The 12994-nt window shown below is 37.3% G+C and overlaps 1 protein-coding gene across 1 annotated transcript in view; it reads left to right on the top strand.

Annotated features, from left to right (window-relative positions):
• The window catches only part of LOC136853094 (uncharacterized), a 188968-nt gene that overhangs the window by 53091 nt on the left and 122883 nt on the right, over nt 1-12994 (top strand). The window contains exon 7 of the mRNA XM_067128408.1: nt 1044-1246. Within this exon, the coding sequence (XP_066984509.1) occupies nt 1044-1246 (203 nt within the window). The remainder of the gene's footprint in view (nt 1-1043; nt 1247-12994) is intronic.

The raw sequence follows: 12994 nt of genomic DNA, 5'->3' as shown, positions 1-12994 counted from the left end.
TAGACAACTGAGGGAGGGAGATAAAGTGGTCTGGTACCAGTTGAAATTAAAATACAGTAGTTACTAGGTTCTGAAGACAGTAACAGTTCTTAACTATTAGTATTTACTCGTTAATTTGTTCACTTTGTAGAAATTTTTACCTTTAAAAGGTGCTCTTTCTCATTAGGAATATTTAACATGCTGCCGTTTGTAAGAACTGCATCTGTGCGATTTTTTTTAACAACTTTTGGAAAGTTTATGAGAAAATACTTGACTGACTGTTTTGTCTCAATCATTTTTTTCTTGTCAGATTAAACTAAATTGTACCAGAAGTGGAACAATGCCATTTGCTACTTAAAAGGCGGAAGCAGCTTTCATGTTTTCTATGACGCTGAAAATGCATATTGTGGTTAATTGTTAAGTTTTCTCATGCACTTCGTAGCCAATACGATGAATATTCCTAACGTTTGTAAAGGAAAATTGGTTTGAAACTTTATATATAATGACTTCGGGATTTCTGTTGTATTGATACTTTTATTTGCAATAGTCAAAGTGGCCTCTTAACTTTCACCTTTTGGATACGATAGTGATAAGCATCTCTAAAATTTAAAATATAATGCAGAAATAAAAAAAACTAAAGAGGTCATTGTGGCCATTAATTATATTATGCTATAGCCTCCGTACGGGGGGTTAGTGCCGTCAGTGCACCTTACGCGGTGCATTGTAGGCATTATTTATGGGTATTTCACAGCGTCCCATCAGCCCCTAGCTGCAACCCCTTTCATTCCTTTTACTGTACCTCCGTTAATTTTTTCTTTCTTCCATCCTACTTCCCAGTTTTTCTTAACAGATGTTTCATAGCACAACTGAGAGGTTTTCATCCTGATGCACCTTTCAGACTCTTATACTGTCAATTTCCATTTTAGCGCTGAAGAACCCCAGGTCCCAGCTCTTAGCCTTTGGCCTAAATTCTATATTCTATTCTATTCTATTCTATTATGCTATTGCTTAATTTTATTCCCTGTTATTACCCATTTCTCCATTGACGTATTTATTCGTTTCAGTGCGAGGCGCGGGAAAGAGGAAACAGGGCAGATTCGAGGCAGACTTCACCACCAAGCTCTCGAAGCAGCTGGATCACGTGGCCAAGGGTCAGCAGCAGAAGCAGCAGCAGCAGCAGCAGCAGACGCCGAGAGAGCAGTCAAAGCAGCAGCAGGATAAGAAGGGGCCACCTGCCAGGCCCGGCAAAAACCAGCTGCAGTCTCAGGTGAGGTGTCTGACTGATGAAATGATTTATGCTGATGTCACAACACTTAGGTTATTGACGCCGTAATAAAAGTAAATAGGAAACTAAAAATAAGTTTAAAAGGAGTTTCATATAAAAGATATCTAAAAATGTATATGTATACAATATACTTTGTGTATATTATCTAAATTTTGTTAATGCGGCGTGTGAGTTGCCTGATTGTGCAGCCCTAAAATTGCCAGCCCCATTGGATCAAGTACCCGTCTCCAGATGGGTCATTGGAAAATTGATCAAAGTTCAAACGAATTTCTTGCAGGATTTTATTTTAGTGACTTGGACATTTGATGGGTGCCCGCTAGTCATTTCTTATACCTCTCAGAATCACTGTCACGGGTTTTATTCTTTAATTGTATATCGACAGAATGACTATTACATTTATGCTCTCCCTAAACTGTTCAGGTATTTGACCTGGAAAAAATCCAACGATCTTGTAACTGCCACTTCCCATTTTATAGTATGAAAAGTTTCTCTTTTTTTTTTATTGATGAACCGTTGTTGTTTCGTTCGTGTTTCAATATGGAAATTATTTTTTTTTTAAGTCAGAGCATTTGAAGAATTTTACTTTCCCCCCCCCCGCCCACGATTCAGCTTGAAGGCCTCATATAACCAAATTTCGCTAATGGCAAAAAAAAAAGTAATCCCTTTGAAAATTTTACTGATGTTAACTAATATATGAAGGAACGCTGCCCAAGGATATGAGGATTCTATCTACAAAAACGGAGAAAAAATATATATAAACACGTCGCTCAACTCCCTTGATTTAATTTTTAATGGCGCCTAAAATATATCACCTGTGTTAAAGTTCTAGTAATGAATTTATAGCCAAGAGATAGCTTAACCATTGTAACATTTAAAATGTCAGAAAAAGCACACAGAAATCGTATATTTTAAAAAGAAAATGCTATAAAAAATATTTCGCTATATTTTCAGTAAAAAAAAATGTAAAAAAAAATTATCTACAGTTACTTAATTTTTCTTATGTTACAATTTTAGATATTTTCAATATCCACAAAACAAAACAAAAAGTAATAAAATCGGCCAATAAACAAAAAAGTTATTAATGCGAGAATACCAATAACTTGCATTTGGAGAAAAATGCATTTAAAGTCCATCAAAACTTCCCGGAGCCAAATGCCGACTTGTCCTTAGCCACTCTTACTCTGAATTTTTTTTGGGGGGCATACCCATTTTCTGACCCTGTTTTTGTATTAAAGTTTCCTAACACTGAGTATACAGCACTCTCAATATTTTGTTCAGGTTGCTTTTTATATACCCACAATTATAATTTGCTACAGCTTGTGCTGCAGCAAAGTCGAGATAAGTTTTATTTGTATTTTTGTCCTGGGCTATGCGGAGATTCATGTGGGTTTCGAGTTTTGCCCCCTCAAACACCCCGCCATTATTTTGTCTTTTGTAAGACGCTTGTAAACATCTTCCACCACCTGCAGTTCTTGTGGTGCCAATGAAAAGTGCCCGCCCTTTTTTGGAATGGGGCCCTGCTGTCTCGGCCTTCGCAATTATTGTCCTTTGATAAAACGTTTACCAAGATGTTTTAGATCTGGGGCAGAAGTGGTGCCCCGGATTTCCGTCAGTTGATGAGCTATGGTAAAATAAGGGAAGGCTGGCATCTCTCATCTGACTGGCACTCATGCCAACCATATTTGGGACGTGTTTTCCAAATTATAATGTTAAGTTTTAATCACATTCATTGTTCATCTCCCTTCTCCAGCAAGGAATTATCTTCTACAACAGTTCTATTTATAAATGATTCTGTATTATTTATAATAATAGGATTTTACCCGCAGGACGATAAATTTTTACTCCTGCATCCCCTTGTCCGTAGGTAAAGTCACACACATTTGTAAACTCATAACTCTCTTCACACACTATATTTGAAGCTAAGTTTTCCAGTGTTGAGTGATTTACGTTTATTCTTATTACATCATCTGCGTGAGTTTATGTTTCATTGTCAGATGTAAGAAAACTTTTACATTTCTCAGTACTAGTTGGCAACATACATGGGGAGCTGGGAGAGTGGCCTCACTCGGGCAGGCCATGGCTTCCTCTGGAGTTGACAAATATCACATAGTTCTTTCTTTTTTCTCATAGTTTCAAAGGATTTTCTTATCTTTTCTCTATCCAGTCTTGTTTTCCTCTTCGTTCTGGGCATTTTCAATAATGATTGGTACTTCTAAATAAGCTCAAACGGAAATTTAAAGGTCCGGCAATTAAATGCCAGGAACAGCAGAGAACGCAAACAATTACACTCGTGCTTTCAATGTTAGCGAAACCTGCACTAGTCTCACCCTCTTGGCTTTCCTTCGACACCTTTCTTCGTGTTACTAGATTTGTAATTTGATTGTATATTATCTATCAGTAATAACAGCAAAATTTTTTATTATTGTGAGACATGGAGTGATGAAGGGACACTGAAAAAGACATAATTTACAAAAGTATTCATTAAAAATACTAAAATTCGAGATATTGAAATGAAACTTTACAGAAGTGTTGCCAAATGGTGATACATCATATTGCTATTAATAGCTAAAATCGGAGAATTTCGTCATTTTTTCATCGTAATCATGTGTAGTATTTTTCCGTTGTGGTATGTGTTACATTCAGTTTGTCAGTCAGGTATACAATATATATATTATATATATATATATATATATATATATATATATATATATATATATATATATATATATATATACGTGTATATATTAAATATATATATAGAGAGCACTGTTCTCTACCTTTTAGTCCATTACCTGTCCGTTGAGGAAGACAGTTGTTTTTGAAATGTAACGCTGTAAAATCTGCCCTTTTGGTGTCTTGATGGGCTACCTTTATATATATATATATATATATATATATATATATATATATATATATATATATATATATATATATGTGTGTGTGTGTGTGTGTGTAATAATAATAATAATAATGGAAAGAGAAACCCACAAGATTCCCCGTGTATAACTTCATCATATAAATGACAGCACAGGGAGAAAAAAGTTCCAGAAGATTGCTGGGCCTTGAACCACCTGACCACCTTCACATCTCTTGAAAAAGGCTTACAGTTAGGACCTGGAAGTGCTCCAGATTCAAGTAAAATGTAAATATGTACAAGTAAACAAGTTATACGCAGCAATCTTGTGGGTTTCTCTTTCCATCTTCAGAAGAAAACTGAAAGAAGTTTTTATTTGGTTAATAATAATAATAATAATAATAATAATAATAATAATAATAATAATAATAATAATAATAATAAATAATAATAATAAAGGTAGCCCATAAAGACACCAAAAGAGTAGATTTTACAGCGTTATATTTCGAAGACAGCTGTCTTCCTCAACGGACAGGTAATGGACTAAGAGGTAGAGAAGAGAACAGTGCTCTTTATACAGTTGAAGGAATGTTCCAGAAGTCTGCCGCCACGTCACTCCTGCTGAGGCTTCTTCTTAATCTTAAACGCTGGTTGGAGGAAGATTTTATCAATCATATCTGAATCCCAGGCTCCTTTTGAGAGGTTCATCGTATATTATATACAGTATATTATGAATTTACATGTATTTGTATGCGTGTATATTTTTTTGTAATTTTTCTGTGTATGTGTGAAAATGTATAGGTGTATGTATATATACAACCAATCATACACGCGCACACATACAAAAACATTATATATATGTTTATGTATGTATGTATATATGTATACATATATATGTATACACACATTATATATATATGGGTGTGTGTATGTATGTATGTGTACTGTACATATACATGTATTATGTGTGTATATGATGTAATTTAACATAATCCTTTTAATGTCTCCTAATTGCGCAGTGCAAAAAATAGAAATCTCAAATTGCAAATATCTGATAATAGATACTTAGTTGATTACATCTCGTAGGGAACGGTTCTGTTTTGGCATTAAACAAAGAGAAGTAATCCTGAAATGAATGACGGAAATTACCCGATCTTGTGCTGTGCCGAAATCAGCTTAAAAGCTTCGAATTCAAGAATTTAATCTGGAAAAATATTAGTTATATGTAATTACTTTCCAAGTGCTTGTATCATACTTCATTCTCTCATTTTAATTCTGTTCAAACAATAGCTCAATTCGTGGAGGAATTACCGAGACGGATGATTGAAGGATGAAAGGGGTGTAATTAAAGTTATTTTGGTTATTGCCGGACGCTCCTTTTTTGCCAGTGATTACCATTAAGACAATTACTTGGGACCTTTGTATCGTACCCTTTCATTTGGACTGATAATTGATGCTTGCAGATGGATATGAGACGGAACGTTCTGCTCAAGTCTTATTTTCTGCTTTATTTTTATCCCTGGGAAATAGATGAATAAATGTCAAGTAGATAAGTGAAATTGTAGCCTTTGTTCAGTCCTTGCTGGACCAAACATTCCCCTTAACCGACAGCTGAAATTGTCAACATAAATGTTATAAGTTAAGTATACCTTAGTTTACCCAGACCACTGAGCTGATTAACAGCTCTCCTAGAGAGGGCTGGCCCGAAGGATTAGACTTATTTTTACGTGGCTAAGAACCAATTGGTTACCTAGAAACGGGACCTACAGCTTATTGTGGAATCCGAACAACATTATACCGAGAAATGAATTGCTATCACCAGAAATAAGTTCGTCTAATTCTTCATTGGCCGGCCGGAGACTCGAACTCGGGCCTAGCAGAGTGCTAGCCGAGAACTCTACCGACTCGTCCATCGAGGAACTACATAAATGTTATATGCAAATGGGTGCTACAGACTAATACACACACAAACAAAGCCACTCCAACATCATCTAAAAACATAACAGACACCTCACACATCTCGAACTGTCGACCTAACTGCTCAATTCTCCTCGCTGCTGGGAGAAAGGGAGCTGGTGATTTGGTACGATACATGTACACATGTGCTACCGGGGTCTAAGCGATGTCAGGCAGGGCAGCCGATCGAGGCTACGGTCTAACCCAACACCAAATCAAAGTCCTTCAAAAGAAGGCATCGTGCTTACCCCATATAAAAAATGGGAAAAAGCACATTAAACGAAGAAGAAGTTATATGTGGGAGGTCTGTCTGTATATTCTGGTATGCTGTGTGACGATGGTATCTAGGTTTATTTGAGTGTTTCAGATAAACAGTAATTTATAGATTGTATATGGTATGTGCTTTACTAAAACAGATACGCGTGTTCATATTTACCTGTCTTAAAATTGATATGAATGTCCATATTTACCTGTCTCTCGGTGCATATGTTTATGTGCTAAACGGTATGCCTTATAAAGCATTGTTTATCCAGTGACCTTTACTGCAGCACAGTAACTGTAGACAGTTGCACATATTTATGTAACTGTACTTTGTTCCGTTGTCACCAGTCTTTGAGACCCAGTTGTGAGTGTATGGTCTCGTTAATCCATTGTATGATGATCTTAAAAAGTTAAGTATACCTTAGTTGAACCAAACCACTGAGCTGATTAACACCTCTCCTAGGGCTGGCCCAAAGGATTAGACTTATTTTACGTGGCTAAGAACCAATTGGTTACCTAATAACGGGACCTACAGCTTATTGTGGGATCCGAACCACATTATACCGAGAAATGAATTTCTATCACCAGAAATAAATTCCTCTAATTCTTCACTGGCCGGCCGGAGATTCGAACGCCGGCCCTGCAGAGTGCTAGCCGAGAACGATATCGACCAGTCTAGCAAAGAACTGCGATGATCTTAAAAATTAGACAGGTAATAATTTACTTGAATATTTCTACCCCCGTAGGTGGGGGGTAATGCCGTCAGTGTACCTCTTGTGGTGCACTGTAGGCATTACTTAACGTTCTCTGCAGCGTCCCTTCGCCCCTAGCTGCAGTCCCTTTCATTTCTTTTACTCTACCTCCGTTTATATTCTCTTCCTTCCATCTGACTTTCCACCCGCTCCTAACAATTGTTTCATAGTTCAACGGCGAGGTTTTTCTCCTGTTAAACTTTTCAGACCTTTTTACCGTCAGTTTGCGTTTCAGCGCTGAAGGACCTCATAGGTCCCAGTGCTTGGCCTTTATCCTAAATTATATATACTATTAAATTCTGAATATTTCTACCTGATAAGGTGTATCTTACCTTTGAATTCGTAGATCTCAAAGAACTCCCAGGTGTCGATAACCTTAATTCTTGCGATGCCAGTGTACAGAAATCAGTAGACCAGTCTTAGGACTCTTCTGCTTATTATTTATCTATGCTTGAATGTTGGTGAATTCCACTTTAGTTGCTGGAGAGAATCTCGTAGGGGTTAAACCATTTACACACCTTGTGGTGTACTGTCAGCATAACTAGAAGGTGTTTTCAGTGTTCCTTAGGCCCTTAGCTCTGTATACTTTTTAGCCATTCACTCTACCTCCGCTTCCGCTTTCTTTTTAGTTTTCTGTAAAAGTAAACTATTGTGCCGGCCTTGTCTTGCCGTTCGCGCTTTTTATGTCCGCCCTCAGATCTTAAAAACTACGGAGGCTAGAGGGCTTCAAATTGGTATGTTGATCATCCACCCTGCAATCATCAAACATTCCAAATTGCAGCCCTCTAACCTCAGTAGTTTTTATTTTATTAAGGTTAAAGTTATCCATAATCGTGCTTCTGGCAACAATATAGGCTAGGCCACCACCGGGCCGGGGTTAAAATTTCACGGGCCGCGACTCATACAGCATTATACCGAGACCACCGAGAGATCGAACTATTTTCGGTGGCCTTGATTATATGCTGTAACGGCTGTACAGAAAACTCGATTGCTCCGAAGTCATTTTTTACCTGTTCATTCTTGCTGTCCAGCATCTCCTCTAACTGTTACTTTTTGATGCAGTTGTTGGGTTGTCTCCCACTTCTACCTGTAGATTCTTGTGCTTTTTTTTTTTTTTTTTTTTACTGGATATCTGAATGGCGGAAAGTGCCCCAGTGCAGTGCTTGGTTTGGCATCATAAATTTCATAAATCAGTCAGTTGCTTGGGTTGTTGGTGAATTTCAAACTGACCTCTCAAAAATATGGCAAATTCCCCATAAACGGCTTTTACTTGGTCATTTATTTGTTTTGTCTTTAATGACTTGTCAAGTGCCCTTGGCGAAAAGACATTACCAAGATATCATATCGGTAAAACTTTTACTTTAGTTGCGCAGCCTGATTCCCGCCAGTCGTTGACCGGGGCAGGTTCCTCATACATAAAGACATAAACATTCCTATAATGCCAGGTCCTGACCTAATCATATCTTACCTACCTAACCCAACTTAGGGCGACATGCCCTGACCTGGCCGGGAGGGCGAAGACTCCCAAAAAGGCGGTAACGTGTTCCGATCAGCGACTGGCTGGAAGTAAAGTTTTACCCCCTTGGCGAAAAGTGCATTTATTTACAGTAAAACCTCAAAGTCTGTCATATAAAAAGAAAAACTAATTCTTGTGGTTATTGGTAGAATCAAGACCAAATTAACTGTGTTCCCCTTTCCTGTGGAAACAAGATAGAAAATGGTCACAATACGAAAGAAAACAGGAACAGCGAATGCTAATGGTACACAAATCTATTTCTCTCTTGTGTTCCATGAATTAACTTGTTGCATTATTTTTACGACTGTGGAAATTTGCTTAATCCTAAAAGAAACATCCGTATAATAGTAATTCTAAGGAAGAGCTCAGCACGGAGATCTCGTTTATTAATGAAATTTTTTTACTGAACAGTATAGAAAAGGGTTTATATGCTCTAGTACGAGTGAGATATCTTAAGAAATATACTAAGATAATGTGAGAGATTTACCGTCTTTTTTTATGTTTTTACTTAATCCCCCTAGAGGTGCTGGTACCAAACATGGCGACCTGACGATCTCTCTGCGTAAGAGCATAAACAGAAGACGGTAGATTTCTGGCATTATTTCGGTAAATTTTTAAGTTATCTCACTTGTACTGCATCTGCATCGTACTGTGTACTGTACAATCTTTGCGTAGCACTTCCTTAGAATTACCCCTATAACTATCACGGATTAAAAGTTATAAGGCTATTTGACTGAAAGACAGACAATATTTAAAGTCAATTTTTAGCTAAAGCCCAGGCATCATTGTTCTGTACCATAAATTACAATTAAAATTAACCTAGTGTTTTTTAAAGTTCATTGCACTCCGGGGAGTGAATTCAGTCGTTATTTATGAATAATGTTTCACGAGTCTGTTTTTTGGGGAAATAGTGACAGATTGACAGTAACGGACCTGACCCCCAAGAAAGTGAAAGGCACAATAATGTCGCGAAGGGCAGAAAGGGTACGTGAGAATACCGTGATATGGTGGTAGAAAGGAAGTTGCTCAAACGATTAGTGCAAGCTTTTTCGAATCTTTGATAAAATAAACGAGAGAAGTGGCTGTTGCACGGATGATACAGGACGTTATGATTTGAACAGTTCTCTTTTCTCTGACATATCTATTATGAAAAATGGTAAGGAAGTTGATAAGTAGGACTTTATAATAATAATAATAGTTTTATCATTAAAACCTTGTGCATGGAACTTATGCCTCACATATATTTTGTTCACATTTCAGGACAAACGTCAGTGAAGTAATGTTTGTCACTGGTTAGAGACTATTTTCAAACCGAAGAGGAATCCTGCTGAAATTATTATTATTATTATTATTATTATTATTATTATTATTATTATTATTATTATTGTTGTTGTTGTTATTATTATTATTATTATTATTATTATTATTATTATTATTATTATTATTATTATTATTATTATTATTATTATTATTAAACCTAGTGAACATTAATTCGCAGAGTAAGGATCCACAGGGTAGAAAAACATCGAATCGAAAGAAATAAAACGAAAAGAATGCCAAGTAAAGACGAATTAACAGACAGATAAATTGAATCACTCGTGAAACGTTTGCCGTAAAATCATACTGACCTTTCTGCAATATAAATCTTACTCTATCATTTTCCCAAGCAAAACTTTGAGTTAAGGGAAAAATAGTTTTACAACTGTTTTATTTTTGTTAATTTCAGTGTGTCTTCAAAGTCTTAAGCATCCTTTAATGTCAATCTCTGATTATTCTGTAACACGGATCACTTCCGGAATGTGGAATTTGGTACACTGAATCTGAAGGCCTCATTAGGATTAGAGTTCATTGTTACACTTCTCACGCCTTGCTGGCCTTTCTTGGACCTCTCTCTCTCTCTCTCTCTCTCTCTCTCTCTCTCTCTCTCTCTCTCTCTCTCTCTCTCTCTCTCTCTCTCTCTCTCTCTCTAGGGATGCTGTAGTCGTGTATACAAAAGTTGGATATATGGAAACGTGAGGCTGGCAGTACATGGTGAGACCATATCACATTTCTTGGGACATTTCGCAGGAAATGCTGCTGCTGCTCTCTCTCTCTCTCTCTCTCTCTCTCTCTCTCTCTCTCTCTCTCTCTCTCTCTCTCTCTTTCTCTAATGATCACAAATTAATTATTTTTTTAAGTGAGTTTGATGCAGTAAAAGACTGAGTGAGTCTTTACTAATGACATTTATAATAAAGTCTCTCTCTCTCTCTCTCTCTCTCTCTCTCTCTCTCTCTCTCTCTCTCTCTCTCTCTCTCTCTCTCTGTAATGACCGCAGATTAATTAATTTTTTAAGTGAGTTTGGTGCAGTACAAGACTGAGTGAGTCTTTACTAATGACATTTATAATAAAGTCTCTCTCTCTCTCTCTCTCTCTCTCTCTCTCTCTCTCTCTCTCTCTCTCTCTCTCTCTCTCTCTCTCTCCCTCTCCCCGCAGATTAATTAATTTTTAAGTGAGTTTGGTGCAGTAAAAGACTGAGTGAGTCTTTACTAATGACATTTATAATAAAGTCTCTCTCTCTCTCTCTCTCTCTCTCTCTCTCTCTCTCTCTCTCTCTCTCTCTCTCTCTCTCTCTCTCTGCAAGACCAAAAGTATCAAGCGTATTTTTTAACTGCATCGGCAGATACTCTCTCTCTCTCTCTCTCTCTCTCTCTCTCTCTCTCTCTCTCTCTCTCTCTCTCTCTCTCTCTCTCTCTCGGTGTGATGTTGAATAGGAATATGTTATGCAATGATCAAATAGCAATACTAATGCAAAGCAAAAATGGGAATGTTGTTCCGGCACTTCAAAACAAGAAAAGCCGAACACATGATTATGCTTTATAAAACGTACGTAGGTAGTCCACTTGAATATTGCAATATGATATGGTACCCACACTACCAAAAGGATATTGCACAAATAGAGAGTGTACAAAGGTCCTTTACAGCTAGAATAGGAGAAGTTAAGGACCTTGACTACTTGGAAAAACTACAATTCTTAAATTTATATAGTCTCGAAAGGAGAAGAGAACGCTACATGATAATCCAGGCATGGAAACAGATAGAAGGAATTACCGAAAACATCATGGAGCTAAAAATATCAGAAAGAACAAGCAGAGGTAGATTAATAGTGCCCAAAACTACACCAGGAAAACTAAGGAAAGCACACAGGACATTAATCCACCACGCACCAGCATCGATAATGCAGCGTCTATTCAATGCACTACCAGCTCATCTGAGGAACATATCAGGAGCGTAGATGTGTTTAAGAATAAGCTCGACAAATATATAAGATGCATCCCAGACAATCCAAGATTGGGAGATGCAAAATATATCGGAAGATGCATTAGCAATTCTCTGGTAGACATCAGAGGTGCCTTACATTGAGGGACCTCCTGGGGTAACCCCCATGAACTGTAAGGTCTGTAAGGTCTCCGGGAATGCTATACTCGTGCATACACAGGTCACATCTGTGTAAACATGAGGCTGGCAATGTATTGCGAGACCATGTCACATTTCCTGGCATATTTCGCAAGATATGTTGCTCTCTCTCTCTCTCTCTCTCTCTCTCTCTCTCTCTCTCTCTCTCTCTCTCTCTCTCTCTCTCTCTCTGCAATGAATGCGATTGTATTGTTTTTTTTTTTTTAATTAGGCATGATGCAGTAAAATGGAGTGAGTGAGTCTTTACTAAATGACATTTATAATAACCGCCCCACCCCCTCCCACTCTCTCTCATATAAGACCAAAAGTATCAAGTGTAATTTTTAAAACTATTAACTAATTTTTCATCATAAAGTCTCTCTCTCTCTCTCTCTCTCTCTCTCTCTCTCTCTCTCTCTCTCTCTCTCTCTCTCTCTCTCTCTCATAAGACCAAAAGTATCAAGTCTGTTTTTCTAAATGTATTAAAAGAATGAGTCTTAACCAATTTTTCATCACAAAGTCTCTCTCTCTCTCTCTCTCTCTCTCTCTAAGACCAAAAAAAAGTATCAAGTCTGTTTTTCTAAATGTATCAAAAGAATGAGTCTTAACCAATTTTTCATCACAAAGTTCTCTCTCTCTCTCTCTCTCTCTCTCTCTCTCTCTCTCTCTCTCTCTCTCTCTCTCTCTCTCTCTCTCTCATAAGACCAAAAGTATCAAGTCTGTTTTTCTAAATGTATTAAAAGAATGAGTCTTAACCAATTTTTCATCACAAAGTCTCTCTCTCTCTCTCTCTCTCTCTCTCTCTCTCTCTCTCTCTCTCTCTCTCTCTCTCTCTCTCAAGACCAAAAAGTATCAAGTCTGTTTTTCTAAATGTATTAAAAGAATGAGTCTTAACCAATTTTTCATCACAAAGTCTCTCTCTCTCTCTCTCTCTCTCTCTCTCTCTCTCTCTCTCTCTC

This window comes from Macrobrachium rosenbergii, chromosome 26 (assembly GCF_040412425.1).
Source record: "Macrobrachium rosenbergii isolate ZJJX-2024 chromosome 26, ASM4041242v1, whole genome shotgun sequence".
Lineage (NCBI taxonomy): Eukaryota > Metazoa > Arthropoda > Malacostraca > Decapoda > Palaemonidae > Macrobrachium > Macrobrachium rosenbergii.
Note: the sequence above shows the minus strand (reverse complement) of the source record. Positions and strands in the feature narration are given on the sequence as shown.